The following is a 22,056-nucleotide window of genomic DNA, read 5'->3' as shown; positions in this document are numbered from 1 at the left end:
TTTGGCGTAGTTGGGAAGCACACCCTGTGTAATTGTACAAAAAACAATAATCTCATGCAGGATCTCCTCAGACACACTCGTCACCTGCCTCCCTCTAATCACTGTTTTTCTTTAAAGTACAGCATTCCAGAGAAGTGCTCATTAGCTCTGCTCATTGCCCATAGCAGTCTGAGCATTTGACTTTCAATGGAAAATTGAAGGTTGATGTTGGAAGATGTATTATCACGTGTTTCTACCAACTGCATAATTTCATTTGGTTTATGAATAGTGCTGTCACATCACTACCCCACCCATGATAATCCATAATTGTGCATCTGGAATGAGAAGTGTGAGCAGCATGTTAGATGCCAGTGAACAATTTCAGTGGTGACAGATTGAAACAGATTCAAGAACTTAAATACAAATTCAAGCAAAGGGATGATGTGCTATGTTTGGTACACCAAAAGGGGATTGGATTCACCTACTGATTTTATGAATCTAAAAAAGTAACGGTATCAACTGATCTAGTATGAACTACTTTTTTGGTAATCTGATCATTGGGTGAAGGCAGTGCCCTGTAAACGGAGCTACATCTGTTGTTGTCTCACTCCTTAAGCATCTCAAAGATGGGGAATTTAACTGCTCACTGAACTGATGCAGGAACTACACTATTTCCACTGATTCTTGTGAGACGCCCCTAACAGATATAGTGCAGGTGCTCCAAAACTTAACTGGGACTATTCAGTCTGTGCTCTTGTTGACCATGATCCAAATAAGCTATTGCCCAGCTCTGGTGGCTGCCAGATGTGGTAGCTGAAGATGCAGCCGTATCTCAAGATAGTAACTCAGCAATTCCCTCCTTGCAGCCCCCTCTAATGCCAGCATATGACGGAGATTTGTGCCAGGGCCAGGCGACCCTTGCAACCAAAAGTGAGATGCAGCCAGAAGCAGCTCCTTCAAGGACACCAGCTTCATTAAGACAAGTGTCACCTCTGCCCTCCATCGGAAAAAAGCACCAAGGACATCAGCTGCACTAAGACAAGTGTAACCTCTGCCCTCCATAGGAAAAAATCACAGCCACTTGCTTCTCAACCCCTGGCACTCAACCCCTGAATAATAGGTTAGAAGCATGAGTAAGCAAAGTTGTAGGCACAAGCGGCAGACATAGTTATAAGAGGTAGAAGTAGTTAAATGTGAAATTCTGTTATTAGCAAACTGGAAACCTGTCTGCCAAAATGTGTGATTGTACATTATCCTGTTGCAGATCTCTGTTCCTTATGATAATATTGTGAGGGAAGGACTTCTTCCTGAAAAAGTCAAAGATTTATTGCTTTAGGGAACAATGGTCAGTTTTGTGCATTCAAGGGAGCTCAATTCAACGGATCATGGTCATAATTTTTTTAATATTCATTCTGGGAATGTGGGCATCGCTAGCAAGGCCAGCATTTATTGCCCATCCCAAATGGATGCCATGACTAATATTTATTTAAAACAGTTGTTAATAATTTGCAGCCATTTCTTTTCAGCTGCTAGCGATGGGTTTTTTCATTTGCCTCCTCATTGCCCGCCTGAACAACCTCTATATGGTCGGGTGATGGAGGACCTATTCCTTCATCTTCATCCTCATCACCATATGGAAGGACCAACCCTTTCTAAATGGCTTGGTTGTGCATCATGTAGCAGGCAATGATGCTTCTTGAGAAACCTTCTGGGTTGTACTGCGGGGCTCTCCAGACCTATCGAGGCTCGTGAAACAGACATGCTGATTACAACTACAATTTGAGTGGTTCCAGGGGATTCATTATACCTGTTCTTTGCTGCTGAGCTTGAATGTCAGAGAGATATCATCAGCTTGAACTGCAGGTGTAGCCCTGGCCTTTAATCAACCGACCCGTTACAGTGTTCTGGCCCATCAATACAGATATTGTTTGACAATGTACAGGTGAATCACGGCTGCATCCAAGGTATCACATGAAAATTCATGTGATTGGCATCATGCACTAGCTGCACATTAATAGAATGAAACCCTTCCTGTTAATAAAATTGGAGGTTTCTCATATGAGACCTTCACTATGAGTACTATCAAAAGTGGACTGCTTGCTCTCTTTGCTTGGCAGGGTCCATAAAAAAGGTAATAAATTGAGACACCCACCTGAACAGAGCATCTGTGATCTCCTTAATACAGTGGTGCACAACAGATTGACTGAGGTCATCTGAGGTAGTCTGGAAGGACCAGTGGTGCAAAATTTCCTTGCTGTGGTCACATTAACAACCACTATCAAAGTTGTGGTCCTTGTTGATGTGAGCTGCTAGTCTGCAGTAGCTGGCATAATTCAATATCCTTGAGGGAAGCGCAGCCTTCTGATGCATTGCTTTTATCAAAATTCAAGGTATGATCTTGATATATATCAGTATGCTCTGAAGTGACACCTGCTGTCGTGCCTTCTTGCTACCATCCTCTCCCCCTCCATACCCTTGTCATCCCCCTCCTCGTAACACAGAAACAAGGGTATTCCCATAGGGAAATCTATTACCTTTCCCAATTGTTTTAAATCTTAAGTGAATAAGGTATAAAATGATTTCACAAGTTCGTAATTCCTCTCAGACTGTAGAAGACCTACAGGGTTAGTGCATTTTGTCCCGAATTAAAGTCTCTAGCGGTTTCCTCACCACTGATGTTAGGCTGACTGGCCTGTCGTCACCGGGTTTTGAACAGAGGTGTAATATTTGTAACCCCCCAGTCCTCTGGCACCACTCCCAAATCCAAGGAGAATTGAAAGATTGTGGCCAGAGCTTCTGCTATTTCCACCCTTACTTCCCTCAGCAACCTATGATGCATCCCATTCGGACCGGGTGACTTTTCTACTTTGAACACTGCCAACCTTTTAAATATCTCCTCCTCATTTATTTTTATCCTATCTAATTTCTCTACCCCCTCTTTTACTGTGACTGTTGTGTTGATTTCAATGAAGATGGCAAAGTGGATGTTATATATGTCTAATATACCATGTAAACTGTACAATGATAAATAATGCAGGATGTACCATATATCATATTCTGTGGAGGATATGTTGTGTATCAATTACTGCATATGACATATAACATCTTTGATGCATTACATATCATACTAGGGCCGATATCTAGGCCCTTATGGGTAATCAGTTATAGAAAGTGTTTCTGGTTGAATAATTTGCTTTGATGCTAAGTATGCTCATTAAGATATACTCTTTCAGAAATTACCACATACTCAATGACAAAATAGCCTAATGGACTTAGGCAGGATAATAATGCTTCAAATCGTTTGCTTGCATTGGCTGGTCTATTACTGACTGTTTTATACAGGGTGTGCATGCAATTGTTTATTATTTAATGAAAGATTCCATTCGGCAATTGAATCTCTGATCTATTGGCTGAATTCTACTACCCTATTCTCAATGTCTGTTTGTTGGACTATTTCTGTTACCGTCTCTGTGTGAGACCCAAACCAGCTGTGTCTCATATCAGTCGAGATTGGAGACTCCACCCAGTCTTTCCTTTTATTGTGCCAGGCAACAGAGCAGTGAGTTTTTAAACTAAAAGGAAGATACTTCAAAAGACATCATACATCAAATTATCTCCAAAAATAAATACTATATACAGTGACACAGTTTGCCCCAATTCGTATGTAATGTCTACAAATCTGCTCAAAAGCAACTCAGACATACAGCTATTGCCTTTGCTACTGTAGTAGCTGCTAGGGAATACTGTCATTAAAGAGTATCAGAAAGAACAAAACTGGTCCAAAGTAAGCATGGAATATAATGGAACAAGCAACTACCCTGAAAGGGAGTGGCCCATCCCCTGTGACTCTCTGATAGGAGAACAGGTTAGGCATCAGATATTTTAGCAAAACATCACTGTGTTCTTTGTCAGAGTCCTGGAGTTAGAAAATATTATCCTCAAATACTCACTTTCACAAGCAGATGGGCTTAAAAGATCAATTAAAACATCGCACAGAAAGAACACAGACATAAACAGAGACAGAAAGAGATGCTCACACCCAAAGATATGCACACAGCCACACCCAGCTGTGTGGGATGTGTTTTTGGGTAGATTGTACCTCTCAATCTGTTAAAGGTATAAGCAGCATACAACTGAAAATGTGTAATGTGCATTTTTTAAACATGGATTGTATCCCCTGATTCACTGTGGGCAATGCCATGGGGATCTGCCTGCTATTTTGCTTCCTTATCAAGCATACCATTTGCTGTTCCCATTTAGTTTCAGGCCTTAAATACTATTGAGTACAGATCACTGACAATGTGTTTGGCAAAGCAGCATCCTGCAGACCATATTTCGTAGTTCCTAAATATCTTCCCATTTAATGTATATCTGAGAATATGGTGAGAGATGTGTTGGTCCCTAATTTCTTTGTCCTAAAAAGAACAATAGTTGACTCTCATCTTTCATATTTGAATCAAATATTTTTTCAGTTGGCATTTTGGTGGGTTGTGTTGCGAGATGGCCTCCTCCAAGAAAATAACAAAAATGTCTCTTGTAGGTGGCAAAGAGTTCTCTTTTGAATCATTTCAGGCTGCTACTGCTGCCTTGGATCATTCCCTCTCCTGCCCTTGGATACCTTCCTCCTCTGGGGCCTCCATGATGAGACCTCTTTGTAAAGTTTTGCCGCCAGCAGCATACAACTACAATTCCTATGGCTCAGGCCAGATTATATTGCTGAGCACCCTAGATCGATTCAAGCACCCAAAATGAGCCTTCAACGTTCCAATTGTGTGCTCTGTGATGTCCCTGGTGGATGAATGGATCTCATTATAGCAGTGCTCAGCTGGTGTTCTGTGAAAATACACAGGTGTCATCAGTTATTGGTGTAGTGGGTGGTTTTTATGTTCCAGGAGCCACCCAGATTCTTGCCTCTTTGGGTTAAAGTGAACTACCTTAAAATGAAGGCATCTTGGAAGTTCCCAGGAAAATGAATGTCATTTGCATATAGAGGTGCTGCTGGTCACTAAAGTGGACATCGAAAGAAGGGAATCCTTTCCTGTTGCACATGATATCATTGGTTAAAGGAGCAAGTGGGTGAGACCTATCAGCCCTTGGACCTTGGGGAGGTCTTTCACTCGATAATTGCAGTGCCCTGTCATGCTGCTGCTGGTTGTCTACAGGGAAGTGGATGCAAACAATGCATCTGTAATTTACTTCATGCTGATTAGCTAATGTTACTGGTGTCTTCAGTCGCAACCTAGATTGAAATGACCCTATAGCATAAACATTCAGGGCAATTGAGACCTTTATAGTCACCGGCAGTGCAGTGCCTATGATGGAGATAAGCTGTAGGATGGATTGCAACACATGGCATAATTCATTGATGCCTTTCCCCTTGAATTGCAGCCTCTGCAAACACTGCATCTGAGACAGCCAGAGATAAAAGTGCCGTGGTCTGTATATTCTGGTGTGGAAGTACCAGCCTGCCCTCCCTTTTTGCTGCTCCTCTTTTCCTTCAAAAACAAAAATACAGGGGACATTTCCAGTGGGAAATATATTTAGGATGGGGAGGGGGGGAGCCGGGGGAAAAGAGGAATAGAAGCCTCACAGCAAAAGGCACATAAAAAGCTGGCAAACACGTTTTCTGTGAATCTTTGCTAAGTACCTGGAGGGCCCTTTAAATCCATATCTATCTTTTCTATAGTTACTAGTATTGTTGGTCATCTGCTTTAAATGTGCGTGATTGCTGCCAAGTATAAATAATGTCGTAATGTCGAAAAATATGATGCATGATGATGCCATGTCATTGACACTTCCTTTAAACATACCAACCCATTTTAGGGTAGGCATTTCTGCCATTAACTGTAAATGACGGTGGAAAATTGGATGGGCACTGAAGTGGGCAAGGATCCGGCACAATTGATTTGCAACCTGTTATATGCCCCATCACCAACGAAATAATGCTCAAAAGTCATGTGGTATTCATAGGAAAATCCAGGCTTCGGTTTCGAGGTTTACTTGAAGAATAGCCATTTGGGAAGAGTACTGATCCGTGCTCAGTGCACGTAGAGCTGTGTGCTAGCAAGAGCAGGCGCTTTCAGGAGGGGAGGGAAAGAAAATTGGAGGGAAAAAAAGGATTTCCCAAATCTACAACAACAACTTGCATTTATTTAGTGCCTTTAACGTAGAAAAATGCCACAAAGTGCTTCACAAAGGTGTAATCAAAAAATGTACTCTGAGCTAAAAAAGGAGATATTAGGAGAGTTGACCAAAAGCTTTGGAAAAAGGTAGATTTTTTGAGGGTCTTAAGGGAGAGGGAAGTGGAGAGATGGAGGGTTTTAGGCAACTGAATGCACAATAGTGGGGAAAAGGGAGGGGGGATGCACAAGAGTCCAGAGTTTAGAGATAGGGAGGGACGAAACCATGAAAGGATTTAAACATGAGGATAAGAATTTTTAACTTGTGGCTTTGGGGGCAGCAGAGGTTAGGATGCGCTGAAGTTTACAGAGGGTGGAGGATGGAAGGCTGGCCAGGAGTGCGTTGGACTAGTCACGTCTAGGTAAGGGCATGAATGCAGCAGCATATGGGCTGAGGTAGGGTGGAGGTGGGCGATGTTACGGAAGTGAAAGTAGGCAGTCATTGTGATGGAGTGAATATGGGCTTGAAAGCTCAGCTCAGGGTCGAATTCAAAGCCACGGTTGCAAACAGTCTGGGATAACCTGAATCAGTGGTTGGGGATAGGGGTGGAATCAGCGGCAAGGGTATGGAGTTTGCAGGCAGGGGCTGAAGCCAATGGCTTCACTCTTCCCATTGTTTAGCTGGAGGAAACTGCAGCTCACCTCTGTCAGAGAAGCAGTCTGACAATACGAACAAACTTGCATTTATATAGCGCCTTTCATGACCTCAGCATGTCCCAAAGTGCTTCACAGCCAATGAAGTATTTCTGAAGTGTAGTCACAGAGGTAGTGAAAGGGTCAAGACAGATGGTGGAGAGGTAGAGCTGGGTGTCATCAGCATCCATGTGGAAGCTGACTCCATGTCTGTGCATGATGTTGCCAAGGGGCAGTATGTAAAATGGGGAAGAGGAGAGGCCAAGGATAAATTCTTGGAGGCTCTGGAAGTAACAGTGTAGGGTCGGGAAGAGAAGCCATTGCTATAGGTGTTCTGGCCACGATCAGATAGGTAAGAGTAGAACCAAGCGTGGGCAGACCCACTGAGCTGGACAAGAGGAGGAGAGGCATTGGAGGAGGATGGTGTGGTCAACCACGTCAAAAGCTGCAAGGACGGCAAGGATGGATATTGCAGCATGGTCACAGTAATAGAGAATGTTGTTTGTGACTTTGGTTAGGGCTGTTTCGATGTGTCATTCTTCGGAGGATGGAGCAATACCTGTTGCAGTAACTGTAAACAAACAGCAGATTTATGCTCTTGACCCCCTGTACCGCATTGTTCACAATGCTTTATGGTAATTCATTTCTGTTGATAATTTAAGCCATCAAATGCTAAGTATCTCCTTCCCAAAATTTCACCCTGTTCTTAAGTGTCTGCTTTTCTTCAAAAACTACCTGCTCAAATCATCGGCTCCTCTGTCACCATTTTTAAAGTGGGGCAGCCTTGATTGATACTCAGTATAGCTACAGAAGAGAAAAACACGTGAGGACTTAATTGACAAGTTATTTATGAAAATGTATTTTTAATTTGGTAATAAAACATTAATCTTCAATACAATCTTTTTTGAAAAATTTTAAAATAAAGTGCCTATGTGAAAATTAAAAGTTTCTGATAAAGCCCAGGTCTCAGATGTGGTCTAAATTCCCGTGTCATAAATCTGATTATGCACGCAACCAAGAGTCAGTGTTTAGTGGAAGCCATTTAAACCATGTCATTACTCCAGTACCTGGCCCCTTCTTCCATTCCAGTAAGAGCCTTCCTCTGATCCCAGTGAGAATGAAGGGTGCATTTAAATTAACTCAGGCATACAGTATGTTTTTCATCTCTGACCAGCAGGAATCTTTTATTTTCTACTTAAAAATTCCACAGTGCGTAATGTGGGCCACAATGACTTCGACAAATTCTCTGAACCTATAAAATAAATTGAAAACTAACCAATACAGTACAATAACTATCCACTGTCTGTACCAAACTTTCCAATTGGTAATTTAATGAATTCATGGAATATCCTCAATAAACACTCAGTAGTCCTTACTTAAAAGTACACAGTATTCTATGATTGTCATAGTTAGCTTTAAATTGATCCCTAAGTTGCTGCATGTAGGTATTACTGGCTTCAGTAACATACAGAGTTCCTAATCAGAGCAGTTCAACCTTGTGATAGCAGGTGGTATTTGCAACATGCAACCGAAGAGAGGAAGCAGCAGTACATGGAGTGTACAGTTAACCAGTGAGTGTGGATTGACTTGAATTCAGTGCTGAAACTTTCTGGATGGAAGACGATTTTGAGTTCCATCTTCGATGCTTCCTGAAATTCATATGTATTCATCCCTGTCACTAAATAGTTCAACATTAAAAATCATAGCTACTATCAAGAAATGTTAGAGGTAGAGGGCAATTCTTGCATAAAGCTGGAATAAGTTTAATCTGTGTGACCTGAAGATCCAGCACTTACTGGCATGTTTGTGTTTTGTTGTGCTTAATTTCAGAGTTATGAGTTTACAAAGCTATTAGACCAAGACTTGAATCCTGGGAGCCAAATGTCAGATCAAAACAGGAAGTGCCAGTCAGGCTCACTTCCATACTCTCAACCCAAACAAGATTTCCCTTCCGGCTGAAGTTAGCCAAACCATTTAAAACACATTTAATCTGTTATTCTAAGATCAGAAAAATATTTATGCAACCCTGTTTCTGTATGAAGCAAAAGGAACTGAGCAAATGGCTTGTTCACAGTTTCTAAAACAGGCCTTTCCCTTTTTTGTGTGCTTCTGAAAAACAAATCATTTTAATGACTCGCCTTCCCATTGTATTTTTTTTCTTCATCATGTCCAGTTACAAGCAACATTGCACCAAACCTTGTGATGATGAATACCTCAAATATCCTATTAGAATCATGGAAAGGTTACAGCACGGAAGGAGGCCATTTGGCCCATCGAGTCCGCGTCGGCTCGATGCAAGAGCAATCCAGCTAGTCCCACTCCCCCGCCCTATGCCCGCAGCCCTGCAAATCTTTTCCTTTCAAGTACTTATCCAGTTCCCTTTTGAAGGCCATGATTGAATCTGCCTCCACCATCCCCTCGGGCAGTGCATTCCAGATCCTAACCACTCGCTGTGTAAAAATGTTTTTCCTCATGTCACCTTTGGTTCATTTGCCAATCGCCTCCGGTTCTTGACCCTTCTGCCATAGGGAACAGTTTCTCTCTATCTACTCTGTCTAGACCCTTTGTGATTTTGAACACCTCTATCAAATCTCCTCGCAACCTTCTCTGTCCCAAGGAGAACAACCCCAGCTTCTCCAGTCTATCCACGTAACTAAAGTCCCTCATCCCTGGAATCATTCTGCTAATCTCTTCTGCACCCCTTCTAAGGCCTTGACATCTTTCCTAAAGTGCGGTGCCTGGAACTGGACACAATACTCCAGCCATGGCTGAACCAGTGTTTTATAAAGCTTCATCATGACTTCCTTACGTTTGTACTCTATGCCTCTATTTATAAAGACCAGGATCCTGTATGCTTTTTTAACCAGTTTCTCGACCTGCCCTGCCACCTTCAATGATTTGTGTACATATACCCCCAGAACTCTCTGTTCCTGTACCCCTTTTAGAATTGTGCCCTTTAGTTTATATTGCCTCTCCTCATTTTTCCTACTGAAATGCATCACCTCGCATTTTTCTGCGTTAAATTTCATCTGCCATATGTCTGCCCATGCCACCAGGCTGTTTATATCTTCATGAAGTCTATCACTATCCTCCTCACTGTTCAATACACTTCCAAGTTTTGTGTCATCTGCAAATTTTGAAATTGTGCCCTGTACACCCAAGTCCAAGTCATTAATATGATATCAAGAAAAGCAGTGGTCCCAGCACCGACCCCTGGGGAACACCATTGTAAACCTCCCTCCAGTCCGGAAAAACAACCGTTCATCTCTAGTCTCTGCTTCCTGTCACTTAGCCAATTTCGTATCCATGCTGCTACTGCCCCCTTTATCCTTATACCCTTTTTTGAACAAGTGTGTAACATTTGCAATTCTCCAGTCCTCTGGCACCACCCCCGAATCTAAGGATGTTTGGAAGATTATGGCCAGTACCTCTGCAGTTTCTACCCTTACTTCCCTCAGCAACCTAGGATGCATCCCATCCGAACCAGGTGACTTATCTACTTTAAGTACAGCTAGCCTTTCGAGTACCTCTTTATCAATTTTTAGCCCATCCAGTATCTCAACCATATCTTCCTTTACCGAGACTCTGGCAGCATCTTCTTCCTTGGTAAAGACTGATGCAAAGTACTCATGTAGTACCTCGGCCAAGCCCTCTGCCTCCATGAGTAGATCTCCTTTATGGTTCCTAATCGGCCTTCCTCTTACTATCCATTTACTGTTAACATGCCTGTAGAAGGCTTTTGGATTCCCTTTTATGTTGGCTGCCAGTCTATTTTCATACTCTCTCTTTGCCCCTCTTATTTCCTTTTTCACTTACCCTCTGAACTTTCTATATTCTGCCTGGTTCTCACTTGTGTTATCAACCTGACATCTGTCATACGCCCCTTTTTTCCATTTCATCTTACTCTCTATCTCTTCTGTCATCCAGGGAGCTCTGGCTTTAGTTGCCCTACCTTTCTCCCTCATGGGAATGTACCTAGACTGTACCCGAACCATCTCCTCTTTAAAGGCTGCCCACTGTTCAATTACAGTTTTGCCTACCAATCTTTGATTCCAATTTACTCAAGCCAGATCTGTTTCCATCCTACTGAAATTGGCCCTCCTCCAATTGAGTATTTTTACTTTAGAGTGGTCCGTGTCCTTTTCCATAGCTATTCTAAACCTTATGATACTATGATCACTGCCCCCTAAATGTTCCCCCACTGACACTTGCTTTACTTGGCCCGCCTCATTCCCTTGAACCAAGTCCAGCAATGCCTCCTTCCTCGTTTGGCAGGAAATGTACTGGTCAAGTTATCCTGAACACATTTCAAAAATTTCTCCCCCTCTTTGCCCCTTATATTATTATTATCCCAGTCTATATTAGGATAGTTGAAGTCCCCTGTTATCACTACTCTATACCTTTTGCACCTCTGTAATTTCCCTGCAATTTTGCTCCTCTATCTCCTTCCTAGTTGGTGGCCTATAGAATACACCCTGTAGTATAATAGCACCTCCATTGTTTCTTAACTCTAACCAAGTAGAATCTGTACTTGACTCCTCCAGGACATCCTCTGTCTCCAGCACTGCAATATTCTCCTTAATCAATACTGCCACCACCCCTCCTTTCTTCCCTTCCTTATCTCTATTGAACACCTTGTATCCAGGAATACTTAGTACCCAATTCTGCCCTTTTTTGAGCCAAGTCTCCGTTATCGCCACGACATCGTATTCCCACTTGGCTATTTGCACCTGCAGCTCACCAGCCTTGTTTACCATGATTTATGCTTTTATACAAATGCACTGCAAACCAGTCTTGGGCTTTCTTACACTCTCTCTTAGTCTGATTCCACCTAATACCGTATTATTTCTTGCTCTAGTACTATCTTTCTCTCCCAATCCTTCGTGCCCCTTGTTTCTCCTTTCCAATGCTACATTCTGGTGCCCATCCCCCTGCCAAATTAGTTTAAACCCCCCCCCTCTCCCCGCACAGCACTAGCGAACCTCCCCGCGAGGACATTGGTCCCAGCTCCGTTGAAGTGCAACCCGTCTGGCCTGTACAGGTCCCACCTCCCCCAGAACTGGTCCCAATACCCCAGGAATCTAAAGCCCTCCCTCCTGCACCATCTCTCCAGCCACACATTCATCTGCTCTATCCTCCTATTTCTATACTCACTACCGCGTGGCACTGGGAGTAATCCTGAGATTACTACCTTTGAAGTCCTGCTTGTTAATTTAGTTCCTAACTCCTTAAAATCTGCCTGCAGGACCTCATCCCTCTTTCTGCCTATGTCGTTGGTACCGATATGGACCATGACTTCTGGCTGTTCACCCTCCCCCTTCAGAACGTTCTGCAGCCGCTCAGTGACATCCTTGACCCTGGCACCAGGGAGGCAACATACCATCCTGGAATCATGTCTGTGGCCACAGAAATGCCTGTCTGTTCCCTAAGTATAGAATCACCTATCACTATTCCTCTCCTGACCTTTCTCCTCCCCCCCGCACAGCTGAGCCACCCATAATGCTATGGTCATGGGTCTGGCTGCACTCTGCAGAGGAACCCTCTCCCTCACCAGTATTGAATACTGTTTAGAGAGCAAGATGCACTCAAAGGACTTCTGCACTACTTGCCTGGTCCTCCTTGTCTGTCTGGCGGTCACCCAGTCCCTCTCTGCCTGCACTCTCTTAAGCTGCAGGGTGACTACCTCCTGAAACGTGCTATCCACATAGCTCTCAACCTCGCAGATGCACTGCAGTGATGCCAGCTGCTGCTCAAGCTCCAAAACCCAGAGCTCGAGCTCTTCCAGCTGATGACACTTCCTGCACCTGTGGTTGTCCAGGACACGGGAAGCGTCTTGGAGTTCCCACATGGCACAGTAGCCAGTAAAAAGGATCTGACTGAGAATATTATTCAGGGTAATTGGACTGACCACAAGAAATGGCATATCATCCAGCTCCAATGCGCAGAGTCTAGTATCACTGCCACACAAGCTACCTGTTAGTATTACCGCCACACTGGGTGGCTGCTCTGTTTTAGGGGCCTGGTGTGTTGAACTGCTCCTTTGTGTGTCAGGGAATCTGTTTGGTGCTTTACTATAGTAACTCTGTCAGGGTTTGGTTTCTTGAGTTGCAGAGATTGTTTGGCATGAGGATTTCTGGAGCCTGATGCCCCAGTCTCTGATTTGTTTAGGGAACTCTTGGAACTTGTGACTGCAGAAGTTATAGTAAAAGTTGATTGAGAAGAGCTGCACTTTTCCTTTAGATTTTGGATAGATTTGCTCCCACTTGTTATTGTTGCCTGCTGAAGTACTTTGAGAGACCCTTTTTTTTCCTTCACACTACTCATTTGTTTAATACCTGCAGGTGATGTGATAGGTTTCCTCTCTACTGAACTTTGTAAATTCCCATGTTTTAAAGTTGACCTGGGAGAGAGAGGTTTTTCAGATGTATGTCCTTTATGTCCCAGAGATGTTGCTCTCTGGCCTTTCAGAGTTAGGACTGGGTGGATCTTGGCAGAATCACTATTGTTCATTTTGCTTTTTCTGTTTGTAGTCAAGCTCCCCCTTTCACTTTTGCTTAATTCTGTGTCTCTCTGCTGACCTTTCCTGGCAAAATGATCCCTCTGATCAACTCTGGTCTCTACTCCACCAAAAGTCTTTTTAGACGTTAGTGAAGATTGGTGAAATTCTTTCCCCTTTGTAGCTGTATCTTGTTCCCCGCTTCGCTCCAAGTACTCTCTCTTCCACTTTGAGCAGTGACTAGGATGTGATTTTTTTAATGACACATTTTCATAAGATTTTAGTCTTTTGACTGGAGTTCTACACTCGGCTCTGCGATTCAACTTTGGATAGTCTTTGATAAGAGGAAGAGTTTGCTGGAATTCTTCAGGTTCTTGCACAGATTTTGCTGTTTCTTTGATAGCCTCAGGTTCCTGGTTTAGAATTTCTACTCTTTCTTTGGGAATAGGAGATCCTACCTGCATAACACAGTGCCCCAGCTGTTGACTCAGAACTTTCTCAGACACCTTCCGCATGAGATTTGCCAGTTCCTTGTCACTGAAGTCACTAATTATGCCAGTTAAGTCTCGGTCTCGATCCACCTGTGTTACTCCCCCAGAGGAGTATGTCTTTTTTGTGCAATGTGCAGTAGAGAGAGTGTCCTGTTTGAAAGACCTCCGTTCCCATCGCCTCATACTCTGACTTCGTAGATTTCTGGCAAGTGTCCTCTCCAGCTCATCTTGACTCAGTTCAATCTCGATAGAGGAACAAGTAGCTACTGAGTGCCGCTTCTGTGCAATTTCCTTCTCCCTCTGTTGCCTCTTCAGTTGCTCAATTTCACGATCTGAATTCTCCTGAGGAATAGAGAAAAAAATCTTGACTGTTAATACTTTGGAAAAAAAATCCTAGAAATATCCCTTATTCCTACTTCAATATATATGTTTTTTTCAACATGCTGTAAGTACAGTCTGAAGTCATGTCTTCATTTGTGGCAAGATTCCAACATACATCCTATACAAGTTATTTTAGAAAAGCAAAATCAATATAATCGATCCCCTGAGCTCATAGCAAAAACATTTCCACTATCCCTGGTAACACTGCCACTGTTTCTGGATACATGCCAACCTAGAAAACTAGCAAAAGCTGACCAACAACTTTAAAAATGCTAACACAGCCTGCAAAAAGCTGGCAACTCAAAAATGGCCCACGATATAAGCTAGTGTCATATGAAAACAGGTAATTACGCTGAAAATGCAATGAGACACAGGCTTGTAACTTAAACTGTAAGTATAACTACTATTCCTTCCATTGTATTGGAGGAAAAGAATCAATAAAATACATGAAAATTTGAAGGAGGATACTAGTGTTAAGGGATAACATTTATTTCCTCAGGATATCTGGGGCACACTCGCAGAAAATTTTGATTTTTGACAGTGTGGAGAGTTTTCTTATTGGTCCTGGGTTTTTTCTCTGTTTTTTGCCTCTCCCAAGAGATTACACGGCTGCGGCTGGGCGGAGGGAGTGTTTACTCATGATGCTCCAGCCATCATAGAATCATAGAAAGGTTACAGCACGGAAGGAGGCCAATCGGCCCATCGAGTCCGTGCCAGCTCAATGCAAGAGCAATCCAGCTAGTTCCACTCCCCCGCCCTATCACCATAGCTCAGCAATTTTTTTCCTTTCAAGTACTTATCCAGTTCCCTTTTGAAAGCTATGATTGAATCTGCCTCCACTACCCACTCTGGCAGTGCATTCCAGATCCTAACCACTTGCTGTGTAAATAATTTTTTCCTCATGTCACCTTTGGTTCTTTTGCCAATCACCTTAAATCTATGTCCTCTGGTTCTTGACCATTCCGCCAATGGGAACAGTTTCTCTCTATCTACTTTGTCCAGACCCTTCATGATTTTGAATACCTTTATCAAATCTCCTGTCAACCTTCTCTGATCCAAGGAGAACAACCTCAGCTTCTCCAGTCTATCCACGTAACTAAAGTCCCTCATCCCTGGAATCATTCTAGTAAATCTCTTCTGCACCCTTTTTAAGGCCTTCATATCCTTCCTAAAGTGCGATGCCCAGAACTGGACACAATACTCCAGTTGTGGCTGAACCAATGTTTTATAAAGGTTTATCATGACTTCCTTGCTTTCTTCTCGATACCTCTATTTATAAAGCCCATGATCCCATATGCTTTTTTAACTGCTTTCTCAACCTGCCCTGCCACCTTCAATGATTTGTGTACATATACCCCCAGGTCTCTCTGTTCCTGTACCCCTTTTAGAATTGTTCCCTTTAGTTTATATTGCCTCTCCTCATTCCTCCTACTGAAATGTATCACCTTGCATTTTTCTGCATTAAATTTCATCTGCCACGTCTCCACCCATGCCACCAGCCTGTCCATATCCTCTTGCAGTCTATTACTATCCTTCTCACTGTTCGCTACCCTTCCAAGTTTTGTGTCATCTGCAAATTTTGAAATTGTGCCCTGTACACCCAAGTGCAAGTCATTAATATATATCAAGAAAAGCAGTGATCCTAGTATCGACCCCTGGGGAACACCACTGTACACCTCCCTCCAGTCTGAAAAACAACCGTTCACCACTACTCTCTGTTTCTTGTTACTTAGCCAATTCTGTATCCATGCTGCTACTGCCCCTTTTATTCCATGGGCTTCAATCTTGATGACAAGCCTATTATGCGGCACTTTATCAAACGCCTTTTGAAAGTCCATATGCACCATATCAACTGCACTGCCCTCATCTACCCTCTCTGTTACCTCACCAAAAAGTCTTATCAAGTTCGTTAATCATGATTTACCTTTAACAAATCCATGTTGGCTTTCCCTAATCAATCCACACTTGTCCAACTGACTGCTAATTCTGTCCCGGATTATCGTTTCTAAAAGTTTCCCCACCACCGAGATTAAATTGACTGGCCTATAGTTGTTGGGTTTATCCTTACATCCTTTTTTGAACAAGGATGTAACATTTGCAGTTCTCCAGTCCTCTGCCACCACCCACGTATCTAAGCATATTTTGAAGATTATGGCCAGTACCTCCGCAATTTCTACCCTTACTGCCCCCAGCAATCGAGGATGCATCCCACCCGGACCGGATGACCTATCTACCTTAAGTACAGCTAACCTTTCTAATACCTCCTCTTCATCAATTTTTAGCCTATCCAGTATCTCACTTATATCTTCCTTTACTGAGTCTCTGGCAGCATCTTCTTCCTTGGTAAAGACAGATGCAAAATACTCATTTAATACCTCCGTCATGCCCTCTGCCTCCATGGGTAGATATCCTTTTTGGTCCCGAATCGACCCCACCACTCCTCTTAATACCCGTTTTCCGTTTACATGCCTATAGAAGACTTTTGGATTCCCTTTTATGTTGGCTGCCAGTCTATTCTCATACTCTCTCTTTGCCCCTCTTATTTCCATTCTCGCTTACCCCCTGAACTTTCTATATTCAGCCTTGTTCTCACTTGTGTTATCAACCTGACATCTGTCATACGGCCCTTTTTTCCGCTTCATCTTACTCTCTTTCTCTTTTGTCATCCAGGGAGCTCTGGCTTTAGTTGCCCTACCTTTCTCTCTCGTGGGATTGTACCTAGATTGTACCCGAACTATCTCCTCCTTAAAGGCCGCCCATTGTTCAATTACAGTTTTGTCTGCCAATCTTTGATTCCAGTTTACCCAGGCCAGATCTGTTCTCATCTCAATGAAATTAGCCCTCCTCCAATTGAGTATTTTTACTTTAGAATAGTCCATGTCCTTTTCATGAAGTGTGAGGGAGGCTTGATGGATCAGTTGGTGTTTTCCTGCCATCAATTTTGTCTGTTCGTATGGACGCAGTTCATCGAGATACTGTATCCCTCCAACCCATCACCCAGTTCATAGAGACAATCTCTTTTTAACCTTCCAGTTTATGCTAGCACTCTTCTCCCTCCATCTCCTTAGTTTAACCCAGGAATATAGTCCTCTCCCATTCAAGCTAGCACTATTCTCCCTGCCCCTCTTCAATTTTTTTTTTATTCGTTCACGGGATGTGGGCGTCGCTGGCGAGGCCAGCATTTATTGCCCATCCCTAATTGCCCTTGAGAAGGTGGTGGTGAGCCGCCTTCTTGAACCGCTGCAGTCCGTGTGGTGACGGTTCTCCCACAGTGCTGTTAGGAAGGGAGTTCCAGGATTTTGACCCAGCGACAATGAAGGAACGGCGATATATTTCCAAGTCAGGATGGTGTGTGACTTGGAGGGGAACGTGCAGGTGGTGTTGTTCCCATGTGCCTGCTGCTCTTGTCCTTCTAGGTGGTAGAGGTCGCGGGTTTGGGAGGTGCTGTCGGAGAAGCCTTGGCGAGTTGCTGCAGTGCATCCTGTGGATAGTGCACACTGCAGCCACGGTGCGCCGGTGGTGAAGGGAGTGAATGTTCAGGGTGGTGGATGGGGTGCCAATCAAGCGGGCTGCTTTATCTTGGATGGTGTCGAGCTTCTTGAGTGTTGTTGGAGCTGCACTCATCCAGGCAAGTGGGGAGTATTCCATCACACTCCTGACTTGTGCCTTGTAGATGGTGGAAAGGCTTTGGGGAGTCAGGAGGTGAGTCACTCGCCGCAGAATACCCAGCCTCTGACCTGCTCTTGTAGCCACAGTATTTATATGGCTGGTCCAGTTAAGTTTCTGGTCAATGGTGACCCCCAGGATGTTGATGGTGGGGGATTCGGTGATGGTAATGCCATTGAATGTCAAGGGGAGGTGGTTAGACACTCTCTTGTTGGAGATGGTCATTGCCTGGCACTTATCTGGCGCGAATGTTACTTGCCACTTGTGAGCCCAAGCCTGGATGTTGTCCAGGTCTTGCTGCATGCGGGCTTGGACTGCTTCATTATTTGAGGGGTTGCGAATGGAACTGAACACTGTGCAGTCATCAGCGAACATCCCCATTTCTGACCTTATGATGGAGGGAAGGTCATTGATGAAGCAGCTGAAGATGGTTGGGCCTAGGACACTGCCCTGGGGCTGAGATGATTGGCCTCCAACAACCACTACCATCTTCCTTTGTGCTAGGTATGACTCCAGCCACTGGAGAGTTTTTCCCCTGATTCCCATTGACTTCAATTTTACTAGGGCTCCTTGGTGCCACACTCGGTCAAATGCTGCCTTGATGTCAAGGGTAGTCACTCTCACCTCACCTCTGGAATTCAGCTCTTTTGTCCATGTTTGGACCAACGCTGTAATGAGGTCTGGAGCCGAGTGGTCCTGGCGGAACCCAAACTGAGCATCGGTGAGCAGGTTATTGGTGAGTAAGTGTCGCTTGATAGCACTGTCGACGACACCTTCCATCACTTTGCTGATGATTGAGAGTAGACTGATGGGGCGGTAGTTGGCCGGATTGGATTTGTCCTGCTTTTTGCGGACAGGACATACCTGGGCAATTTTCCACATTGTCGGGTAGATGCCAGTGTTGTAGCTGTACTGGAACAGCTTGGCTAGAGGCGCAGCTAGTTCTGGAGCACAAGTCTTCAGCACTACAGCTGGGATGTTGTCGGGGCCCATAGCCTTTGCTGTATCCAGTGCACTCAGCCGTTTCTTGATATCACGTGGAGTGAATCGAATTGGCTGAAGACTGGCTTCTGTGATGGTGGGGATATCGGTAGGAGGCTGAGATGGATCATCCACTCGGCACTTCTGGCTGAAGATGGTTGCAAACGCTTCAGCCTTGTCTTTTGCACTCACGTGCTGGACTCCGCCATCATTGAGGATGGGGATGTTTGCAGAGCCTCCTCCTCCCGTTAGTTGTTTAATTGTCCACCACCATTCACGACTGGATGTGGCAGGACTGCAGAGCTTTGATCTGATCCGTTGGTTGTGGAATCGCTTAGCTCTGTCTGTAGCATGTTGCTTCCGCTGTTTAGCATGCATGTAGTCCTGAGTTGTAGCTTCACCAGGTTGGCACCTCATTTTTAGGTACGCCTGGTGCTGCTCCTGGCATGCTCTTCAACCTACTTTTCTTTCTTCCTACCCTATATTCATCAGTGGCACTCTACTTCCCTCTTCACAGTTGATGTTAGTACTATCCTACCTCCCACCCCCCTAGTTAATGCTGGCATCTCCTCTTTACCCTCACATTGCTGGCACTCTCTTCTTTACCCCCCCATCTGCACTTCATGCTGGTACACATCTTCCACCCCCCTCCCCCCACCGGCTAAAGTTAATGCTGGCACTCTCCTTCTCCATTTGGACCTCACTTAAGGCTGACCACTCTTCTTTCTCCCCCATCGAAAAGCACCGATCCCATGTTCCACCTTCCCCCACACAAAGCGTTGCTTTTGACTTCTCCCCTCTTTCTGCTCTTGGCTTCTCCCTTCTTCTTCACCTCCCCAGTCCCACTCCAGAGCTCCTACACATATCTTGTTGCTGCTGTAAATAAATTCCCTATCACTGCATACTGTGGGCAGCGATTCCTAATCTTGTTCGAATTCCTATCCACAATATGCAGATGCAGGAATAAATTACAGCAGCAACAGAACTTGGGGAGGAGCTTTGGAGCTCGCTCTAGATAGAGAGGAGCCTGGCATATACTTATTTTCATCTGTAAGCATGGAAATGTGTACAAGCCTGCAAAACACTGACTGTCTGCATTAAGCGTGGATAGCTGACATGTATATGTCTAGTAACACTGCCCTTGAGTTTGGTAATATTGTCACTGTGCCCCAAGGCACTGCCATTGTGCCTGGAAACACTATCACATTACCAATATTTTCTCAGCAATAGACAAAAGAAAATGGCTGCCACAGCAGGTAGTCGCTGTAGACATCTGAGCCTGGAAATTACTTCTGCCGATATTAGTGGATGAACGTTTAATGTGTTTGTATGTAATTTCTATGTCAGCTATTTTTGTGGAGGCGATATCCCATTTTAAATAAATGGGTTAATGCCTACTTTAAAACAGTGTACAGAAGAATGCCATACCAACATGTTAAGTGTCTGTCTGTAAAATATCAGCAGTAATTTCTAGGCTCTGCCTGTTTAAAGGTATGAAATCACCTGCAAGGAGAAAAGATGATTTGATCAATACTGATAAATACAAGACCACCAGTACATTCACCATCATCTACTCCATGGAGAATCACACTGTGATGCCCTTTCCATTTATGTACTTTATTCATTCAAGTTTAGATATCAAAATATTAAAAGTGGTGTGGGAAAGGGAAAGTAATTTGACCTGGACTAACCATAACATTACACAGTCATTATTCCTCAATCCTGGCACTAATATGTTGGCAATAGCATACAAACATGCCAGAAAGCCAATACAATCAGATCTACATTCTTTGATGCCGAAATTCCTTGGTGGGGGGAGGGGGGAGAGGAGAGGGTTTGCACGGGGCGTCCACCGTTTCTGAGGTAGAACATCCGCCCACCTTGTACAAGATAAATGACCGCCAGTGGAGGGGACTCTCAACGCTCGGAGTTCCTGCTCCTCAGGCTCCAATGGGACTCGGCATAATAGTGGTAGCTGATATATCAAGTAAATTAGAGGAGTATCAGCCTCCACAACAGTGTGTATGGGCCCCACTGGTGACGGCCAGGCCAGGCAAATGGCCTGGACCCCAGAAGACACAATTTAAAAAAAAATTCACCCAGATCAGCTCCCTAGCTCAGAAGGGGGAGGGTGTGCTGGAGTTTCCAACAGACATGGGGAGGTGGGTGCCAGAGAAGTGCCCAGTATGGCACTTGCATCCATTTATCCATGCAAATGAGGTGCTCTCCTACTAACTGCAAAAACTCCAGCTGGGTCAGCACTGAAGGGCACAATCAGACACGATCCTGGTGTGTCTCAACTAACAGAATAAAACTTCTATGTTCAGGATTATCAGTAATGATAACATTGACTGGTATTGACAGCAACAGTAACTAAATACTCTCCTGGAAACACTTCAAAATCCTGGAAATACTTGGCTATACCTGAATTGCTTTGAGGAATTTTTCACAGAAGCTTTTGAAAACAGTACAATACTCTTCCAACTTAAACTTCTCATCTTCACAGAAATATTCTACCAAGGACTGTCTCATTCTCTGGAACAATTCCACCTCCTCCCATATCTTTTTCAGTTCTTCCTTTGCAGTCTGCAAACAAAAAGAAAACAGAAGGCTTACAAAAAAGTCACTATCAAACTGTACATCCAAAGCATCAACAGATAATTATTTTACAATATTCAGTTCTTGTATTCTGAACTCCATGCATTTTAACTTGAGCCTATCCTTTCCTGTCACAAACACACAGCCAGTATATGGAGACTGGGTTAGAATACAAGCCAGACTGAAATTTAATTATGATTAAGCATGGAGTCACTGAGGAAGATTAGTGGCTGAGAGTTATGGAGCAGTAGACTAGGGTATAAGTTCCATTCCTAGCCAGGCTACTGGGGGTTGCACCAGGTTAAGTTACTTTGCAGAGAAATTTGGAATATGCATCACCCCAAACCACTTTTAAACACCTATTGGTTACTAGTTCAAGAGAAGTAATGACAGAGTCCAAGAAATAATCTTTTTGACAGCATTCAGATACAGAATTGTGCATCATTGAGGAAACCTGAATGGAGGGGAAATAACAACAGGTGTGGTTTCAGCTGCAGCTTTGTATAATTTAAGATATTGACTTGGAAATATATCGCTGTTCCTTCATCGTCGCTGGGTCAAAATCCTGGAACTCCTTACCCAACAGCACTGTGGGAGTACCTTTACCACACGGACTGCAGCAGTTCAAGAAGGCGACTCACCACCACCTTCT

The 22,056-nt window shown here is 43.9% G+C and overlaps 1 protein-coding gene and 1 long non-coding RNA gene across 2 annotated transcripts in view; one reads left to right on the top strand and one right to left on the bottom strand.

The window, feature by feature from the left end:
- LOC137332987 (uncharacterized) overlaps positions 1–22,056 on the top strand; it is a 103,242-nt gene that overhangs the window by 19,684 nt on the left and 61,502 nt on the right. The gene's annotated exons all lie outside the window — the stretch shown is intronic.
- fhdc2 (FH2 domain containing 2) overlaps positions 11,830–22,056 on the bottom strand; it is a 58,497-nt gene continuing 48,270 nt past the window's right edge. Inside the window, exons 11-12 of the mRNA XM_067997047.1 lie at positions 21,231–21,392; positions 11,830–14,120 (exon numbers count right to left, since the gene is read on the bottom strand). Coding sequence (XP_067853148.1) covers positions 12,774–14,120; positions 21,231–21,392 — 1,509 coding nt within the window. The 3' untranslated portion in view covers positions 11,830–12,773. The remainder of the gene's footprint in view (positions 14,121–21,230; positions 21,393–22,056) is intronic.

The sequence above is a fragment of the Heptranchias perlo genome, chromosome 15, assembly GCF_035084215.1.
Source record: "Heptranchias perlo isolate sHepPer1 chromosome 15, sHepPer1.hap1, whole genome shotgun sequence".
In the NCBI taxonomy this organism is placed as follows: Eukaryota; Metazoa; Chordata; class Chondrichthyes; order Hexanchiformes; family Hexanchidae; genus Heptranchias; species Heptranchias perlo.
The sequence above is the reverse complement of the archived record's forward strand: the minus strand, read 5'-3'. Positions and strand labels throughout refer to the sequence as shown.